This window comes from Chiloscyllium punctatum, chromosome 52, assembly GCF_047496795.1.
Source record: "Chiloscyllium punctatum isolate Juve2018m chromosome 52, sChiPun1.3, whole genome shotgun sequence".
NCBI classification, from domain to species: Eukaryota; Metazoa; Chordata; class Chondrichthyes; order Orectolobiformes; family Hemiscylliidae; genus Chiloscyllium; species Chiloscyllium punctatum.
In genome coordinates this window covers 16,357,445-16,376,252 of record NC_092790.1, presented here as the reverse complement: position 1 = coordinate 16,376,252, position 18,808 = coordinate 16,357,445, and the positions used below count along the sequence as shown (strand labels likewise).

Below are 18,808 nucleotides of genomic sequence, written 5' to 3'. Positions count from 1 at the left end.
TAGGGGTATGAGTGGGTTGCGCTTCGGTGGGTCGGTGTGGACTTGTTGGGCTGAAGGGCCTGTTTCCACACTGTAAGTAAGTAATTCTGAGTTACACAGAGCAGAATATAACAGGGACAGATTGATCAATCACACTCAAATGCACGTGGCAGGACATTTCAGCGGAAGACATTCTTATTCACAAAGCACAAACGTATTGGAACAGATTGATAACACTGTTTCAAATTACTTAAATTGACATGTACGGTTTGATAATGACACTCTCATATTCACAGGAGAAACTGACAGGTAGAGATTGATAACAGAAGAAATTAGAGTTACATTTGAGGTCTCGTGACCCTTTCTCAGAACTAGTGTGTGCATTTTCCTAGCTGCCACATGGTCTTCTCTATTCTGGGGAAACTGAGTGTAGATTGGGTGTCCAATTTGCCAAACATCTACATTCTGTCCAGAAAACAAGACCCTGAGCTTCCACTTGCCTGCCACTTCAACACACCACCCAGTTCCCTGATGAACATCTCTGCCTCTGGCTTGCTGCAGTGCTCCAGCTAAAACTCAGTGCAAGCTGGAAGAATAGTACTTCATTTTCTGGTTGGGAACACAACAGCCTTCTGCACCCAATATTGAGTTCTACAACTAGGACTAGAGCTCTTCCATGTCATTAACCTCTCACAACAGGCCTTGTTATTGTATTGGGTAGCCCCATTGTGGAGCTGTAGAGGTGTTGGTTAGTATCTGGTTCTCAGTGAATTGGTGTAGATTTCTTTTGTTACAAATCATGAGACAAAGAGCAACTCAGGCGAAGAATGGAGTCAGACCTGTAGTTCTGTTTGAAATGCTGGCTTGAAAGAAACACGGCCTTATGATTATAAAATGAATATTACATTGAAAGGTTTGATACTGTCAAACTCACTTAATGTTGATTTACAGGGGATGTCTCTTCTCTCTTCCTCCAGACAATGACATCAAGGAGCAAGACAATGTAATATTCTCTCAGTACGAAGCCAAGTGTGATCAGTTCCTTCTAACAAACAGCAGGTATGTTATCACTGTCAGACTGAAAAACATACTTTCCACAGTCACAGAGCAGTTGAATTAGACACACATGGAACTCAATTTCTAGAGAGAATTTTTCACAAGAATACTACCAAGCAATTATAACTTTTTTTATCCCTCTCATTCTCAATTCACATCACCTGATTTCCAATAAATATTATTATTCACAGCCATTGAGTCATCGAGATGTACAGCACTGAAGCAGACTCTTTGGTCCTACTCATCCATGCCAACCAGATGTCAGAAACTAATCTAGTCCCATTTGCCAGTACTTGACCCATATCCATTTGAACCCTTCCTATTCATGTACCATCCAGATACCTTTTAAATGTTGTAATTGTCCCAGCCTGCTCCACTTCCTCTAGCAGCTCATTCCTTACTCATACCATCTTATGCGTGAAAAAGTTGCAGCGTAGGTCCATTTAAAATTTTTCCCCATTTACCTTAAACCTATGCCTCTAGTTTTGTACTCCCCCACCTCAGGGAAGAGACATTGTCCCTCATGATTTTATAAACCACTGTGTGATCAGCCCTAGCCTGTTCAGCCTCTCTGTATAGCTCAAATCCTCCAACCCTGACAAATTCCTTGTAAATCTTTTCTGAACCCTTCAATATTTCATAATATCCTTCCAATACGAAGGAGACCAGTATTGCATGCACTATACCAAAACTGGCCTCACCAATGACCTGCACAGCCACAACATGACCTCCCAACTCCTATACTCGATGCACTGACCAATGAAGAAAACGTACCAAACGCCGCCTTCACTGTCCTATCTACTTGCGACTCCACTTTCAAGGAACTATGAACCTGCATTCCAAGGTCTCTTTGTTCAGCAACACTCCCCACGATCTTACCATTAAGTGTACCAGTCCTGTCCTGATTTGCCTTTCCAAAATGTAGCACCCCAGATTTATCTGAATAAAACTCCATCTGCCACTCCTCAGCCCATTGGCCCATCTGTCAAGACCCTGTTTTACTTTGAAGGAACCTTCTTTGCTGTCTAATTTTGGTGTCATCTGCAAACTTATTAACAATACCTGCTTTGTTCAAATCCAAATCATTCACATAAATAATGAAAAGCAGTGGATCCAACATTGATACTAGTGGCACACCACTGGTCACAGGCCTCCAGTCTGAAAAGCAGCTCTCCTCCACCACCACCCCGTCTTCTACCATCGAGCAAGTTCTGCATCCAATTGGCTACCTTCCCTGTATTCCATGAGATCTAATGTTGCTAACCAATCTCCCATGAAGAACCTCATCAAACACCTTACTGAAGGCCAAAGGGATCACATCCGCCACTCTGACTTCATCAATCCTCTTTGTTACTTCTTCAAAACAACTCATTCAAGTTCATGACACACGTTTTCCCATGCACAAAGCCATGCTGACTATCCTGAATCAGTCCTTGCCTTACCAAAGTGAGGACTGTAGATGCTGGAGATCAGAGCTGAAAATGTGTTGCTGGAAATGCGCAGCAGGTCAGGCAGCATCCAAGGAGCAGAAGAATCCTTGGATGCTGCCTGACCTGCTGCGCTTTTCCAGCAACACATTTTCAGCTCTTACCAAATGCATGTCAATCCTGTCTCTCAGGATTCCCTCCAACATCTTGCCCACTACTGATATCAGACTCACCGGTCTATAGTTCCCAGGCGTTTCCTTACCACCTTTCTTAAATAGTGACACCACGTTAACAAGTCATCCAGCACATCACCTGCGACGATCAATGATAAAAATATCTCAGCAAGGTGCCCAGCAATCACTTCCCTACCTTCCCATAGAGTTCGAGGGTGCACCTGATCAGGTCTTGGTGATTTATCTATTTTTATTCATTTCAAGACATCCAGCACTTTCTCCTCTGTAATATTGACATTTTTCAAGATGTTGCTATCAATTTTCCCACATTCTATTATCTTCCATGTCCTCCTTCACAGTGAACACTGATGCAAAATACTCATTAGATATCTTCCCCATCTCCCACGGCTCCACACATCAAGTGCCTTGCTGATCTTTGAGAGGCCCTATTCTCTCCCTAGTTACTGTTTTATTCTTAATCTATTTCTGAAAACTTTTTGCATTCTCCTTACTTGTATTTGCCAAAGCTATCTCATGTTCCCTTTTTGCCCTCAGGATTTCTCTCTTAAGGTTACTCCTACAACCTTTATACTCTAAGGATTCACTCAATTTCTTCTGTCCATACCTGACATATGTTTCTTTTTTTTCTTTACCAAAACCTTAATTTCTATCATCATCCCACATTCCCGCCACCTACCAGCCTTTCCTTACACCCAAACAGGAATATACTAACTCTGGGCTCTTGTTATCGCATTTTGAAGGCTTCCCATTTTTCAGCCTTCACTTTACCTCCAAATATCTGCCCCCAATCAGCTTTTGAAAGTTCTTGCCTAATGCTGTCAAAATTAGCCTTCCTCCAATTTTGAACTTCAGCTTTTAGATCCGGTCTATCCTTTTCCATCACTATTTAAAAACAAACAGATTTATGGTTGCTGGCTCCAAACTGCTCCCCCACTGACACCTCAGTCACCTGCCCTGCGTTATTTCCCAGGACTAGGTCAAATTTTATATCTTCTCTAGCAGGGACATCCACATACAAAATCACAAACTTTCTTTGTACACACTTTCCTCTCCTTTTAAACCCTCAACACTATGGCAGTCCCTGTCTACATTTGGAATGTTAAAATCCCCTACAATATCCACCGTATTATTCTTACATTGAACTGAAATATCCTTACAAATTTGTTTGTGAACTTCTTGCTGACTATTAGGGAGTCTATAATATCATCCCTTTGTTATTTCACAGTACCATCCAAATAACTTCCTGGATATATTCCCAGGAATATCATCCCTAAGTACAGTTGTAATGCTATCCCTTATTAAAACTGACACTCCCCTCCTCTCTTGCCCCCACTTTCTAAGCTCCTTGTAACAATTGTATCCTGGAACATGAAGCTCCTTCTCTCGGAACATTTACATGTTGATTAAGACATTTTCTTCGAATTTTAAAAGTCTCTTCTCCATCCAAGCCTTTAACACAATGGTACTTCCAGACAATGTTAGTAAAAACCTACTATTACAACCTTTATATTCTTACATATATCTGAAATCTGTGTATATTTGTTCCTCAGTTTCCTTCTGACTGTTGGGGGGTCTATAAGTACAGTCCCAATATGGTGATTATCCCTTTCTTATTTTAACCCAGATATTTTCACTGGATGACCTTTTTCAGAAATATTTTCTCTAGTTAGAGCAGCAATGTCTTCCTTAATCAAAAACACCACTCGACCTTCTCTTTTACCTGTCTTTCTATCCTTCCTATATCCCCCTCCTACTTCTAGAATCTATTGAATACAGACCCAGAGTTCTCCTCAATTGCTGTTTTTCTGACAAGTCCTTCATCCTGGGGTCATTCTTGTAAATGTACTTTGGGCTCCCTCCAACACGAGCACATCCTTCCCGAGATAATGGGCCCAAAGCTGCTCACAATATTCCAAATGCAGTGTGACCAGAACTGATAGAGCCTCAGCAGTACATCTCTGCTCTTGTATTGTAGCCTCCTTGAAATACATGTTAAATTGGCATTTGCCTTCCAAACTGCCAACTGAACCTGCCAGTTAACCTTCATAGAATTCCTGAACTAGGATTCCCAAGGTCCCATGCCTTTGAAATTTCTGAAGACTTTCCCTGTTCAGAAAATTATCAACCTCTTTATTCCTTCTACCAGAGTGCATAACCTCACAATTTCCCACATTGTATTCCATCTGTCACTTCTTCGTCCACTCTTGCAGCCTGTCCAAATCCTTCTACACCCTCCGCACCTCCTCAGCACTACCTGCCCTTCCACCGACATCTATCCCATGTGCAAACGTGGTAACAATTCCCTCAGTCCCTTTGTCCAGATCATTAAGGCATAACATGAACAGTTATGGTCCCAACACTGACCCCTGTGGAAGTCCATGAGTCACCGGCTGCCATTCTGTAAAAGACCCTTTTATCCTGACTCTCTGCCTTCTGCCATGCAGCCAATTCACTGCCTTTACCTTGTTTAGCAGCCTGCTGTGTGGTACCTTATCAAAGGCCTTCTGGAAATGCAAATCGATTACATCCACCGGCTCTGTGTTGTCTAACTTGCTTGTTACTTCCTCAAAGAATTTGAACAGATTTGTCAGGGAAGACCTCTCCTTAACAAAGCTGTGCCGACTGCCCTATTTTACCATGCACTTTCAAGTACTCTGCAGCCTCATTCTAAACAAGGGATTCTCAAGCCTTAGGAATGACTATGTTCTTGCTATGTAGCCTATAGTTTCCTGCCTCTGCCTCCCTTTCTTAAACACATGTTGCATTAGCCATTTTCCAGTCATCTGGGACCCTGCCTGATTCCAGTGCTTTCTGAAAGATCATCACCAATGCCTCTCCAATCCATTCCGCTGTCTCCTTCAGTTATCTGGAGTGTAGTCCATCCGGTCTTGGTGATTTAATCCGCCTACAGCTTCCCAACACCTTCCCCTTACCAATGGTCACTTCTGTCCCCAAGTTTCCCTTGAAGTTCTTGTCGGTTGCTGGTGTCTTCCACTGTTAAAAACTGATGGAAAGTACCTCTTCAGATCCTCTGCCATGCCGTGTTTCCCCATTACTACTTTTCCAGCATTGTTTTCAAGCTGTCCAATGTCCATTCTTGTCTCTTTGTAACCGTTTAGATATTCAAGAAAATTGCCTGCAGCCCTCTTCTGTATTAGTAGTGCGCTTACACTGATATTTCACTTCTTTCCCCGTCCCCACCTTTTTTTTAAAAAAGTTATTTTTGTTTTTTAAAGACTTCCCAATCTTCTGGCTTCCACTGATCTTTACCACACTATATGCTGCTTGTGTTGCCTTTATGCTCTCCCTGACTTCCCCTGTTAACCAGAGTTGTCTCATCCTCCCCTTGGTATTTTTCTTTTTCCTTGGAATGAATTTCTGCAATGTCTCCTGGATTAACCCAGAAACTCCTGCCATCGCTGCTCAACTGTCTTCGCTTGTCGGCTCTCCCTTCCACTCAACTCTGTCCAGCTCCACCCACATGTCTTTGTAGTTACCTTTACCCAATTGTAATCCCGTTACATCTGATTCAATCTTCTCCCTCTCAAGCTGCAGGGTGAACTCTATTATGTTATGGCCACTGTGTCCTAGAAGTTCCTTCACTTTGAGCTCCCTAATCAAGTCTGCCTCGTTACACATCACTAAATCCAGAATTACCTGTTCTTGAGTGGGCTCTACCACAAACTGCTCCAAACAAAAGATTTCTCAGATAATTCCACGTTTTCTTCAGAACCGCTACAAACCTGTTTTTCCCAGTCCACCTGCAAATTGAAGTCCCCAATGATTATTGCAACAGTTCCTTACATGCTTTTATAATCTCCTGATGTATTTTCTCCCCCACATCATGACAATGGCTAATGGCTTGTACACAAGTTCCTTCGGGATCTTTTTCCCTTTGTGGTTCCTGATCTCTACCTTCATGGATTCTACATCTTCTGACTCTATTTCGCTTCTTGCTGTCAATTTAATTTTATTTCTTACAAACAAGGCAACCCCTCTGACTCTGCCCATTGCCTTTTCGATAGCTTGGATAATTAGTTACCAGCCCTGAACCCATTGCAGCCTTTTCTCTGATACCTACAACATTGTGAATGCCAAGTTTACTCTGGCGTACCAGCTGATTTACCTTGTTCTATAGACCGTGTGTATTTAGTTACAAGTCCCTCAGCCCTGCGTTAATTGTCCCTCTTCTCATATTTGTCCCTTATCTGCTGTGTCTGAAGTTAGATTCCTGATCCTTTCCATACTTTCTGTCTTGCAACATATTGTGAAAGCTCTAACCTGTGCTGACCACTTCCCCATTTTGACTTTTCCATAATTTTGCATGCAGCTGTAAAACAACCCCCATGTTTTAGTATAAAGTCCAATATATAGGCCCTGGTTATGCCATTCCCCAGGACTCTGATCCCAGCATCATTCACATGTAGCCTGTCCCATTGGAACAGTTCCATCCTTCCCCAGTACTGACTCCAATGTCCAGTGAATTCAAACCCCCTGTTTGTGCCACATCAATCTTTTAGCCACACATCTTACTGTTATAATCTTGTTGACTTTATGGCTCAGGTAGTAATCCAGAGATTATTACCTTTTTAATTCTTTTCTAAAATTTATCCGAGCTGCACATATTCCTTCAGCAGAACTTCTTCTTCTCGATCTATCTATATCGATAACTGGATCGCTCCTCTGCAGCCCAGATGCCTATAGGGAAGCCAGGCACCAGGCAGGCAAATCTGCCTTCGGGACTCTCAATTCTGGCAACAGGGAAGAGTCTCTATTCCCCTGACTACACTGTTTCTGATTACACTTGCATTTCTCTTTTCTCCTTCCTCATAAATGGCTCCCTCTCCCACAGTGCTGTGGTCAGTTTGCTCATCCTCCCTACAGACCCCACAGATAAGAGTACAGATAAGAAAGTTGAAGGGAAATTAGCAGAGACCCTGTGTGATCAGATAGTTGAGACAAACCAGGAACAGAGATAACAAAGCAGACATCTTTAGCTCAGGTAAATTAACTGAGTTACAGCAAAAACTTGAAAATTTAAAGCAATTGTATCAAAAGGCATACACAAAATGAATCCAAATGTATCCCTGATTGTTATTATCTTAAAAATGATGTCTTAATGAGGAAATGGAGAACCTCACATTCAGGCAGATGAGAAATGGGCAGACATTTATCAAGTTGTATTGTTAGTGGGTTATAGAAAGGACGTGTTGCGAGATTAGCACATGAGCTACCTGCATAGATTGTCTGTTTGAAATTCATGTTATTTAATTGTCATCTCGGTATGTGACAACTATTCAGTAAAGGATTAATTCTGTCCTTTTCAGTCACACATAAACTCCATTTAAATATGCTTCATCCCGGTTGGAGAATTTGAGCTGTGTGCAGAGGCTGAACAGGCTGGAACTGTTTTCCCTGGAAAGTGACCTGATAGAAGTTTATAAAACTATAAGGCTAATGGAGAAGTGGTGGAGCCTGGTACAATTATAACATTTAAATGGCATCTGAGTGAGTATAATGAGAAAGCCTTAACATTTGTCCTTAAATACTTAGAGTAAATGTAATGTTGAATTATAGAACACAAGAAAACACCGTGGGCGGCACGGTGGCACAGTGGTTAGCACTGCTGCCTCGCAGCGCCGGAGACCCGGGTTCAATTCCCGCCTCAGGCAACTGACTGTGTGGAGTTTGCACGTTCTCCCCGTGTCTGCGTGGGTTTTCTCCGGGTGCTCCGGTTTCCTCCCACACTCCAAAGATGTGCAGGTCAGGTGAATTGGCCATGCTAAATTGCCCGTAGTGTTAGGTAAGGGGTAGATGTAGATGTAGGGGTATGGGTGGGTTACGCTTCGGCGGGGCGGTGCGGACTTGTTGGGCCGGAGGGCCTGTTTCCACACTGTAAGTAATCTAATCTAATCTAATCTAAACAGGGCAGACAGGGAGGCATCAAGCCACAAAAGGGATGTGCAGAAGATAAAAAAAAAGTCTGTTCTTACCAAGTGATAACAGGATGCTCTAAAGCAATTAAGAACATTTGCCTTAACGTCAATGAATCTCGGAAACTTTGTATCATCTCAGAAGCATGTCAAAGGTCTTGTAATAAATGGTCAGGTACTATCAATTATAATGGATTCTTATTACGTGTGTGTGTGTGTGTGTGTGTGTGTGTGTGTGCGCGTGCGTGCAAGCGAGCGAGAGCATTTGGGACTTTATGATGATTTTGAGTAGCCATTATGAAATGCAAAATCTAAAATGTAATATTGATGAAGCTTTAACTTACTTGATATTCCTACACACCACGACTGCCCCGCTGTCAATTCTAACTCGTCAGATCTTCTGTCTTCTTTGAATTTGAATCACAACCCTGAAAAAAATCCTGTTTAATTTGAGACTAATGAATCATTTAAAATTTCAGCCTCAGTCACAGAATGATTTTGTGTTTAAGATAAAAAGCAGGAGTCTGCTCCTAGCTTAAAAACTATTCTAACCCTAACATTGAAGAGATTCTGACACAATCTGTCAGGAAGCCATTTTATTGTCAGTTTGCCCTCCTCGCTCAGATGCCATTTTGTAAAACAATGATCTCTGACATGCGAGCTGTGCAAGGTTGCCTTATGATCTCTCCCACTTAGTTAAGACTGATACCTCTTTATGACAGGGACTTACCTCACCAAGAGGCAGTGACTCGGCTGGATCTGTTTTTCCCACCTGATGGATGGCTAAGGGCCTACAGGAGTGATCAGTTAAGTGCACACAGACCTGTTAATTAACTTCTCTTCCTTACAAATTATTGCCTTTCCACTGTCTGTCTAATTAAGAATAAATAAAGCGGAAGGCTAAAATTAAACAAAACTGTTTGTAAGAGGTTTTTATTCCAGACTACCAAAGTATATGATCTCCAGGACGAACCAAGAGAGGCTTATAGATCCGAGTCCACAAGGGATTCCCTGGGCTGTCTCAAATCTGTACTTTAACAAAATGAATAGGAAGGGTTTAGAGGGAGATGGGCTAAGTGCTGGCAAATGGGACTAGATTAGGTTAGAATATCTGGTCGGCATGGACAAGTTGGACCGTAGAGTTTGTTTCCATGCTATACTTCTCTATGACTCGACAAATCTTCGGTAACTCTTGTCCTGTCAATGAGCACAGTTTCCCTCCATCTCTGTACTTAACCCATCCTTCATAGATGGTTGTTGAAACAATGCAACGATGTGGCCTATTTGTCTATCTTCATTGTAACTTTGAAGATGCTCTTAATAATTGCAGATTTTAATGCTGTTCCTGAATGTCTATTTTGGATGAGGACTCAGTTTATCTATCTTCAACATTGGTGTGTAAACGTCAATGGGCTATATACCTTCTGTTTGTTAGAGGCAGCTGGTCACTCTTTGCTTTGAACTGAGGAAGTATTACAGTGTCTTAGTCCCTCAGGTATTTTTTTGGAGGAAGATACAGGGACACCACCTGTAAATCAACATGAGGCTAGTCTGGCAAGATTGAACTGATCATTGTCACATTCATTGCACCTTCATTAGGATGTGTGTTTTGTATTTCTTTAAATCCAACAACTTAACCAGAATCACGGATCTGATTCCATTGTTGCCCTGAGCTGCTCTCTGTCTGGGGATTGTGTTTGTTTTTCATGTGATTTGATACCAATTGATTTGGAGATGTTGGTGTTGGACTGGGGTGCACAATGTTACACATCAAGTGCTTCCAAAATAATTGTTGCACGAGAACCTGGTGTTGTGTGATTTTTACCTTGATATCAGTTGAGTGAGATCCAGAAACTGAGCAACAACTGCCCAGCACCATGAATGGGAGTACTCAACCACCAGGATGCTTACACAGTTCAATATCCAACTCCCCAACTACCTGTTAGAAATAGGAAAAACTGTACTATTTCTAATGTTTTTACCAAGACCCCAGTATGCCCTTTTACAAGAATAACCCATTCCTACCGTTGGTCCACACTATCTCAAGAAAGAGCGGGAAATAGAATGAAATTTTGACAGGATTCAGAGGATTGCAAACCACAAGAATGCCCCACAGCAGCTTCTTCCCGCTCTGCCTCCCTCAGCGGGCCCACACACAGCCCGAGAAAGGCCTCTCTCTTCCCCCCAGCCCGCTCACTCCAAGTTCCGGGACCAGTTCCTGCTCCGCTCGGCCTCTTACAAACAGCCCCCGGTTCTCCCTGAACTCACCCCGAATCAATCCCAGTCTCAGAGCCCCCTCTGTGTCCCAGACTCCCATCCCAATGTGCTGCTGGAAGGAGCCTGCTCTTCCCTCCCTTCCCTGGGCGCTGATCTCTCCATTGCGGTCTGTTTCAAACAAACCTCTTGCACTCACTGAGTAAATGCTCCTCAATGGCAGCACTAGGGGAGGGCCTCACACATGTGCTCCTGTACTCAGGAACAGTCAGCTTTGGGGAGAAAAGTTAAAAATCACACAACACCAGGTTCTAGTCCCACAGGTTTAATTGGAAACACACAAGCTTTCGGAGCGCCGCTCCTTCATCAGATGGTAGTGGAGGGCTCAATCCTAACACACAGAATTTATAGCAAAGATTTACAGTGTGATGTAACTGAAATTATACATTGAAAAATTAATTGTCTATTACGCCTTTCATCTGTTAGAATATCATGACAGTTTCACTCATTTCATGTGTAAATCACAAAACCTTTTTTTAAAAAGTTGCATTCTCGGGTTAGCTGTTAACACTGGTGATAGCTACACAATATGCTTAAGGTGTTAGCCCCCTGTGTTCTCTGTCTATGCCATGATGTTTAGATGGATTCTAATCTAAAGAGTGAGATAACGGAGTTTTACATGAATTCATGCAGTTTTTGAGCTCAGAATTCTACATGAACGCATGCAGTGTTTGAGTAAAGTACAATGTAACCCTGCAAGTACAAATTCACCCCACAAAATATGTGTGTGTGTGTGTGTGTCTGCCTGGGTGAGTGTGAGGAAGTGTGTGTGTGTTTAGTGAGTGCAGAGTGTCATAAGTCTGTGAGGGGATGCATGTGTGAGTGTGTCTCCATAAGGGTGTGTGTGGGTGTCTGTGTATATGTGTGTATAAGAGTGCCTGTGTGTGTGTATATATAGTGCAATGGTAATGTGACATGAACCCAAGCTCCCGGTTGAGGTCCTCCCTATGGGTACTGAACTTAGCTATCAGCCTTTCTGCGACCACTTTTCGCTGCAGCCTGTCCCAAAGTCTGCCTTGGAGGATGGTCACCCGAAGGTCTGAGGTCGAATGTCCTGGACCACTGAAGTGTTCTCCAACTGGGAGGGAACACTCCTGTCTGTTGATTGTTGTGCGGTGCCCATTCACCCGTTGTCATCGCCTTTGCTCGGTTTCCCCAATGTACCATGCCTCCGGGCATCCTTGCCTGCAACGTATAAGATAGCTGAGTCACATGAGTACCTGCCACTAACAAGGTGGGAAGTGTCCCCACGCGTAATGATGGTATCTATGTCCACACTCTGACACGTCTTGCAGCGCCGACCATGACAGGGTTGTATGGAGTTGTCCTGAGAGCCGGGCCGCTTGTTACGAACAATGATCTGTTTGAGGTTTGGCAGCTGTTTAAAGGCAAGTAGTGGAGGTGTGGGGAAGGTCTTGGTGAGGTGCTCATCGTCACTGATAATATGTTGCAGGTCATGAAGAACTTGGTGTAGTTTTTCAGCTTCTGGGAAATACTGAACAGCGAAGGGTACCCTGTCGGTTGCAGCACATGTCTGTCTCCTGAGGAGGTCATTACACTTCCTTACTGCGGCACGTCGGAACTGGTGGTTGATGAGTTGGGAATCGTAACCCGTTCTTGTGAGGGCATCCCTGAGTACTTCCAGGTGTCTGTCACGTTCCTCCTCATCTGAGCAGATCCGGTGTACGCACAGGGCTTGTCCATACGGGATGGCTGTTTTAATATGTTTTGGGTGGAAGCTGGAGAAGTGTAGCATTGGGAGGTTGTCTGTGGGTTTGCGGTAGAGTGTGGTGCTGAGGTGTCCATCCTTGATGGAGATGCATGTGTCCACGAATGAGACTGATAGCCGAGAGTAGTCCATGGTGAGTTTGATGGTGGGGATGAAACTTGTTGATGTCACTGTGTAGTTTTATCAGTGACTCCTCGCCATGAGTCCAGAGGAAGAAAATGTCGTCAATGTACCTGGTGTACAATTTTGGTTGGAGATCCTGCATAGAAGAAGTATTGTTCAAACCTGTGCATAAAAATGTTGTCATATTGGGGGCACATTTGGTCCCCATGGCTATTCCATGTGTTTGGATGAGGAACTGGTTGTCAATGGTGAAGATGTTGTGATCAAGGATAAAGTGGATGAGTTGTAGGATGGTGTTTGAAGATTGGCAGTTGTTGGTGTTGAGTACTGAGGCTGTTGCCACGATGCCATCATTGCGGGGAATGATGGTGTCGAGTGTGGAAACGTCCATTGTTCCAATGGTCCACGGGTGCTGAGTTTCTGTAAGAAATCTGTAGTGTCATGACAGAAGCTGGAGATCCCCTGTACAATAGGTTTCAAGATGCCTTCCACACAGCCAGAGAGATTCTCACATAGAGTCCCATTGCCCGACACAATGGGACGTTCTGGTGTGTTGGCTTTGTGTACCTTTGGAAGGCAGTAGAAGTCGCCTACACGAGAAGTACGTGGGATGAGGGCGTGTGGGGAACTCTGAAGGACTTGATCCAAAGATCTGATCAGTGTGTTTAATTCACGGGTCGGTGCTTTGGTCGGATCAGCTGGTAGTTGCCTGTAGTGTTCCTAGTTGTTCAGTTGTCTGTACACTTCCTTGCAGTGATCTATTCTATTCTGAATGACAATGGCTCCTCTTTTATCCACTGGTTTGATGACAATGTTGTGATTGGTTTTGAGAGTCTGGATGGCATGGCATTGTGAAGCGGTGATGTTTTGCTCTACCTTGTGGGTACAGCTGATGAATCTGGCATTTATATATTTCCTGACGGTTTGAGCATACATGTCAAGCCCAGGGCAAGCGGCCCTCTGGTGGGGTCCAAGTTGACACCTTCTTTGGTCACTCCTCTCCAGATCCCTGTGATGACAGTTCGAGTTCATCAGTGGGCTCATTGGGATCACTGCTGGCACCTTGAAGGAATTCCCAGAGTCTCATTGGTCTGATGAACTCCTCCGGGTCTGCTGCCAGAACCAACGGGTCCATTTTGGCGGTGGGGCAGAAGTTGAGACCCCAACTCAGGACTTCGATCTCTTCCGGTCTAAGGGTGTGGTCCGATTAGTTGATAATAGACTTCCCCGCAGTGATTATGTTGTCAACTGTGGTTCCAGGGCGGGCTTTGCTATTACTGGTGAGAATGCCAAGTTTCTCCAGTTTTTTGCTCTTGGCGTTCATGTACGTGGTGTAGTTTTGTCGCCTTGTCTGACAATGTTGGGGAGAAAAGGTTCAGTCCCAGATACAGTTGGTGCTGGAGTGAGCTGGAGGCGGAGCTGGATGATCAAAGCTATTTCCCTGCTCTGTCTGTCACTCAGTTTACTCTCCGGACCCGCCTCTCACTCTCTGTCAGCTCTTTCTCAGCCAGGTCGGGCTGGGCTCTATAAAAAAGGAAGGGGTGACAGCTCGGCTCTCATTCGGCAGCGATTGGAGTGAAGAATCGTGATGTCTGGAAGAGGTAAAGGAGGCAAAGGCCTGGGAAAAGGCGGAGCGAAGCGGCACCGCAAAGTGCTCCGTGATAACATCCAGGGCATCACCAAACCAGCCATCCGGCGCCTGGCTCGCCGTGGCGGGGTCAAGCGCATCTCGGGTTTGATCTACGAGGAGACCCGCGGGGTGCTGAAGGTTTTCCTGGAGAATGTGATCAGGGATGCGGTCACCTACACTGAGCACGCCAAGCGCAAGACGGTCACCGCCATGGATGTGGTGTACGCTCTGAAACGCCAGGGCCGCACTCTCTATGGATTCGGCGGCTGAACATAAAGCGACCCTTTTCCAGCGAACCCAAAGGCTCTTTTCAGAGCCACCCAAACGCTCCGAGAGAGAGCGGAGACCTGAGGACGGGGAAGGCAGCATATACTGAGGGGAATGTTACTATAGCCGGTTATTTCGCGTTTATCGCGACTTTTAAAGTTATTTACCTTCCGAAAATTTACTAATACCGTGTTCTGCGGTACAGTAGAGAGCATTCGGAGTGGACTGTTCACTTTGTGGCTGTTTACCGTGGCGAATGATTTTAAAATTGCATGTATTCCTACAGTGTAGCTAAGAGGCTATTCGGCCAATCGAGACTCGACTGTTGTACAACCTGGTTATTCCATGTAAAGAATCGCATCGTAACTTGTAATTGTAAGATGTAGCATTAGACCATTCTGCCCATCCAGTTTGTTCTGCCATTGGCTGATATTTCTCAAACTTACTCCCCGTAACCTTCGATCCACTTTCTCGTGAATGCCTGTTCCACCTCAGTAATGGTATCTGTGTGTACTTGGCTGTCTGTGCCATGAATAATAATTTATTTTTACTTAGTGTAGAACCCAGACGTTAATATTTCAGTATTTATATTTCCCAAGCATAATACTCAGCTCAGTTTTGTTACTGGGAGCCTGCAGATGTGTGATGTGGCGCGTTCTTTCCACCTGCCCGCTCAGGCAGCGATTACAAATTGTCTTCGGGCAAATAATAATTTGGATGAAATAAAAATTACTGATAATGTGTGGTTCTGTAATTTTATCGGTGTACACTGTTTTAGCTTTAAGATGTTTAAATCGGCGGTTTTTCGATTGATTCACGGCGGATACAAGTTCAGTTGCTCATCCAGAGAGAGCAGGAAGCGATAGGGGACATTAGGACAGTATTTCTCTTGGAATTTAGTTAAAAACAAAAACGAAGGTAGCGGCAGTGAATTTGCAACTAATGAGATCTTCATTCAGAGATTGCGGAAATATAGTAATTAGATGAGTGATGTTCACATCAAATTTTGGTATTGGGTTAGATATTTCAGGAAAAACCCCATCCCCTCATTGACTCCCTTTGCGATAACATGGCTTGGTGAGGTGGGGACAGGAGAGAAAAGGGGAAAAATGGGGCCAAGAGACCGACGGCTTATTTTCAAATTTGAAAATGCCCGCCATCACGTATAAAAGAGTAGGAGGTTATAGAGGAGAATTCACGATCACGTACACGTTGATTGTGTGAGGTTTAGTTTCGTAATCGAAAAACCAATCTCACTTTACCACATTCCCTCCTTTCACAGCTAAAAAATGGCCGACTACTGTTGAACACGCTCACTTCAGAGGCTGGCGAAAATAAGAGTGGATATGAACCGAGCAGAGAATAAATTGCAGAGGCATATGTTGCAGAGACAGCGGGTGGATTCAATTCTTACTGATGCAGTTAAAGGAAATGTGAAGCCGTGACACTACTCTAGATTCATAGATCAAACATAAAGATCACTCAGGCAGTGAATGTGCAATGAGAAATAATGTAGTTCCAGACACCCTGACAATCGTATTCTATGATATAATCTTTCTCTGCTGCCACAGGCAGTAACAGTATCCAATAAAAAGGAGACAGAAATGAAGCGATGTTAAGTATAACGGCCAGGGCCCTATACTTTAAAAGGAAAGTAATTCAATCCGACAGAGTTCAGCTCCTTTCACAGACGCTGTGAGTGGCTCTTAAAAGAGCCTTTGGGTTGTCAGATTCAAGAATACTCTCTTCACTTTTTAGCGGATCCAGCAGCGGAAGTTTCCTTAGGCAGCACCCCGCCCTGAGCGATGCTCACCCCTCCCAGCAGCTTGTTGAGCTCCTGTCGTTGCGCACGGCCAGCTGTAGGTGCCTGGGGATGATGCGGGTCTTCTTGTTGTCCCGGGCCGCGTTGCCGGCCAGCTCCAGGATTTCAGCCGTCAGATACTCCAGCACCGCAGCCAGATAGACCGGCGCTCCGGCACCCACACGGTCCGCATAGTTACCCTTTCTCAGGAGCCTGTGAACACGGCCCACCGGGAACTGCAGGCCAGCCCGGGACGACCGAGACTTCGCCTTGGAGCGAGATTTCCCACTGCTGTTCCGGACATGGTCACAAGCACTTTCAGAAACTGCTGTAATACCCCACAGTGCGGTCTCTTATACCTTTGAGAAGAATGGTGGGGCGGACATTTCGGATTGGATTCTGCCTCATTTCCCAATCGGGAAAGGGCACGGGGAGGAGGGCGGAAAGGGCACGGGGAGGAGGGCGGAAACGACGGGCGCCAATTCATCAATCGCTTTCTTTTCAATTTGAAAAGCCCGCCAATTTCCAAACAAGGGATTGTTTTACCTGAATAATGAAGTATAAAAAACCTCGGAAGGTGAAAAAACATTAATACTCATGTTAATTTACTTTTAGTTTACAAATATATAATTCACACGGTCTTAATATCCCAAATTTGCCGATCTGTATCTGATTTTGAAAGTGGGTCATTTTCTAAACCTTGAGAAGAAGCTGAAACAAAACAGGCCAAACACTGCAGTCTGCAACCTGTCTTTTCTTTTCACATTTCAGTACCACCCCGATATGCTGATAAAGCAGCACACAGCATTCTTCCGGCTCAGCATCGAGGGCGAACACGTTTTTTAAGACGATATTTTAAAACTGTCCTCCTTTATCGCTCTCGATTAGATTCAGCAAAAGCTCCACGCTCCAGCCCGGTAGCTGTGGTGGAGTTCTCTCGGTTCGGTTTGCAAGTCACCGACAGCAGGAAGATTTATTTTGCATTGCGAAAAATCAGATCAATCCCGTGCACTGGAAATGAAAAGTAAATCAGAAGGTTAAATACATTAATCGTGGGACGGAAAGACATGGGCATTTGTCTGCCAGGGTGAAAAATGACTCACTGGCGATGGATCTGCACTCTCCAACCCCACTCGCAAATAATTTGCGAAGCACTTACTAACAGAAAAACATATAGCACTAGAACCTAAAACACGTTATCAAAAAGCACAGGGAAACTAAAAAAAAAACTCATTTTAAAAATGGTTCCGCTGTCTCAAGAAGGTTGTGGGTGGCTCTTATAAGAGCCTTTGGGTTGTGGATGTGTGCTTGTTTCAGTGCAGTGCGGTCCTTCACTTGGAGCTGGTGTACTTGGTCACCGCCTTTGTACCCTCCGACACGGCGTGCTTGGCCAGCTCCCCGGGCAGCAGTAGCCTCACGGCGGTCTGGATCTCCCGGGAGCTGATGGTGCTGCGCTTGTTGTAATGGGCCAGGCGGGAAGCCTCCCCCGCGATACGCTCGAAAATATCGTTGACGAACGAGTTCATGATGCTCATGGCCTTGGAGGAGATGCCGGTGTCGGGGTGAACCTGCTTCATCACTTTGTAGATGTAGATGGCATAACTTTCTTTCCTAGTCCTTTTCCTTCTCTTGCCGCCCTTCGCTGGTGCCTTCTTGATGATTTTCTTCGCGCCCTTCTTGGAGGTTTGCTGAGCTTTCTTCTCATCAGCCATAGCGCCACTCACTGTCAGACACAGAATAAGGGAAAGCGGGCTCGGAGCTCCCTTTTTATAGACTGACGACGTCATCAATGCTAATGAGGGATGGGGAAGCCTGGTTCCTAATTGGGTGGTTTATTCAGTCATTCCCAAACATTGAGTCTCTCTCTGATTGGTTAGTGTGAGATCCAATGTGGATCTGCAACGTAATGTGAAGTGGACGGTGATTCTGTTCCTGTCAGTCTGACTGAGCGAGATTTGTTTTGTGTCTGTGACACAGAAAGTGACTGACTGTGGTATTGGCTCGGTTTCCTTTTGCTTGTTGTTGTGATGATGTGTTTCTAGCTGCGCATGTCTGTTTCTGTTCCTCTGTATAGGCTGGAATTAACACAGACTTGTCACTGTGTGAAAAAAACACTCTTATCCATTCGAAATTGCGATTACATTTGTTGTCAAGTTACACGTACCACTGGAACCTGACTGAATGTTTTTACTACACTTGGGGTTGATGCATCTCGTTCTCAATTGCACGGAGTTGAAGAGAAATGATAAGAAAAGGTTTCTATGCAATACTTTTCTTGAGTCACGAGTTGAGTCACGTCTTGACTGTGGGATGAATATATTTCTGAGACCTTGACTGATAAATGTGGGCCCAGACACGTATCGATAACTGTGTGCTTTGAAAGTACGTGCAGTGT

The 18,808-nt window shown here is 44.4% G+C and overlaps 2 protein-coding genes across 2 annotated transcripts; one reads left to right on the top strand and one right to left on the bottom strand.

The window, feature by feature from the left end:
* Nucleotides 1-14,137: 14,137 nt before the first annotated feature.
* On the top strand, nt 14,138-15,416 carry LOC140470946 (histone H4). Its single transcript, XM_072566873.1, has one exon. It carries the CDS (start codon nt 14,304-14,306, stop codon nt 14,613-14,615), a length of 312 nt encoding a protein of 103 aa, XP_072422974.1. The 5' UTR covers nt 14,138-14,303; the 3' UTR covers nt 14,616-15,416.
* Nucleotides 15,417-17,051: 1,635 nt separating this feature from the next.
* LOC140470685 (histone H2B 1/2-like) lies at nt 17,052-18,200 on the bottom strand. Its single transcript, XM_072566708.1, has one exon. The coding sequence runs from the start codon at nt 18,198-18,200 to the stop codon at nt 17,745-17,747; it is 456 nt and encodes a 151-aa protein (XP_072422809.1). The 3' UTR covers nt 17,052-17,744.
* Between the last annotated feature and the right edge of the window lie 608 nt (nt 18,201-18,808).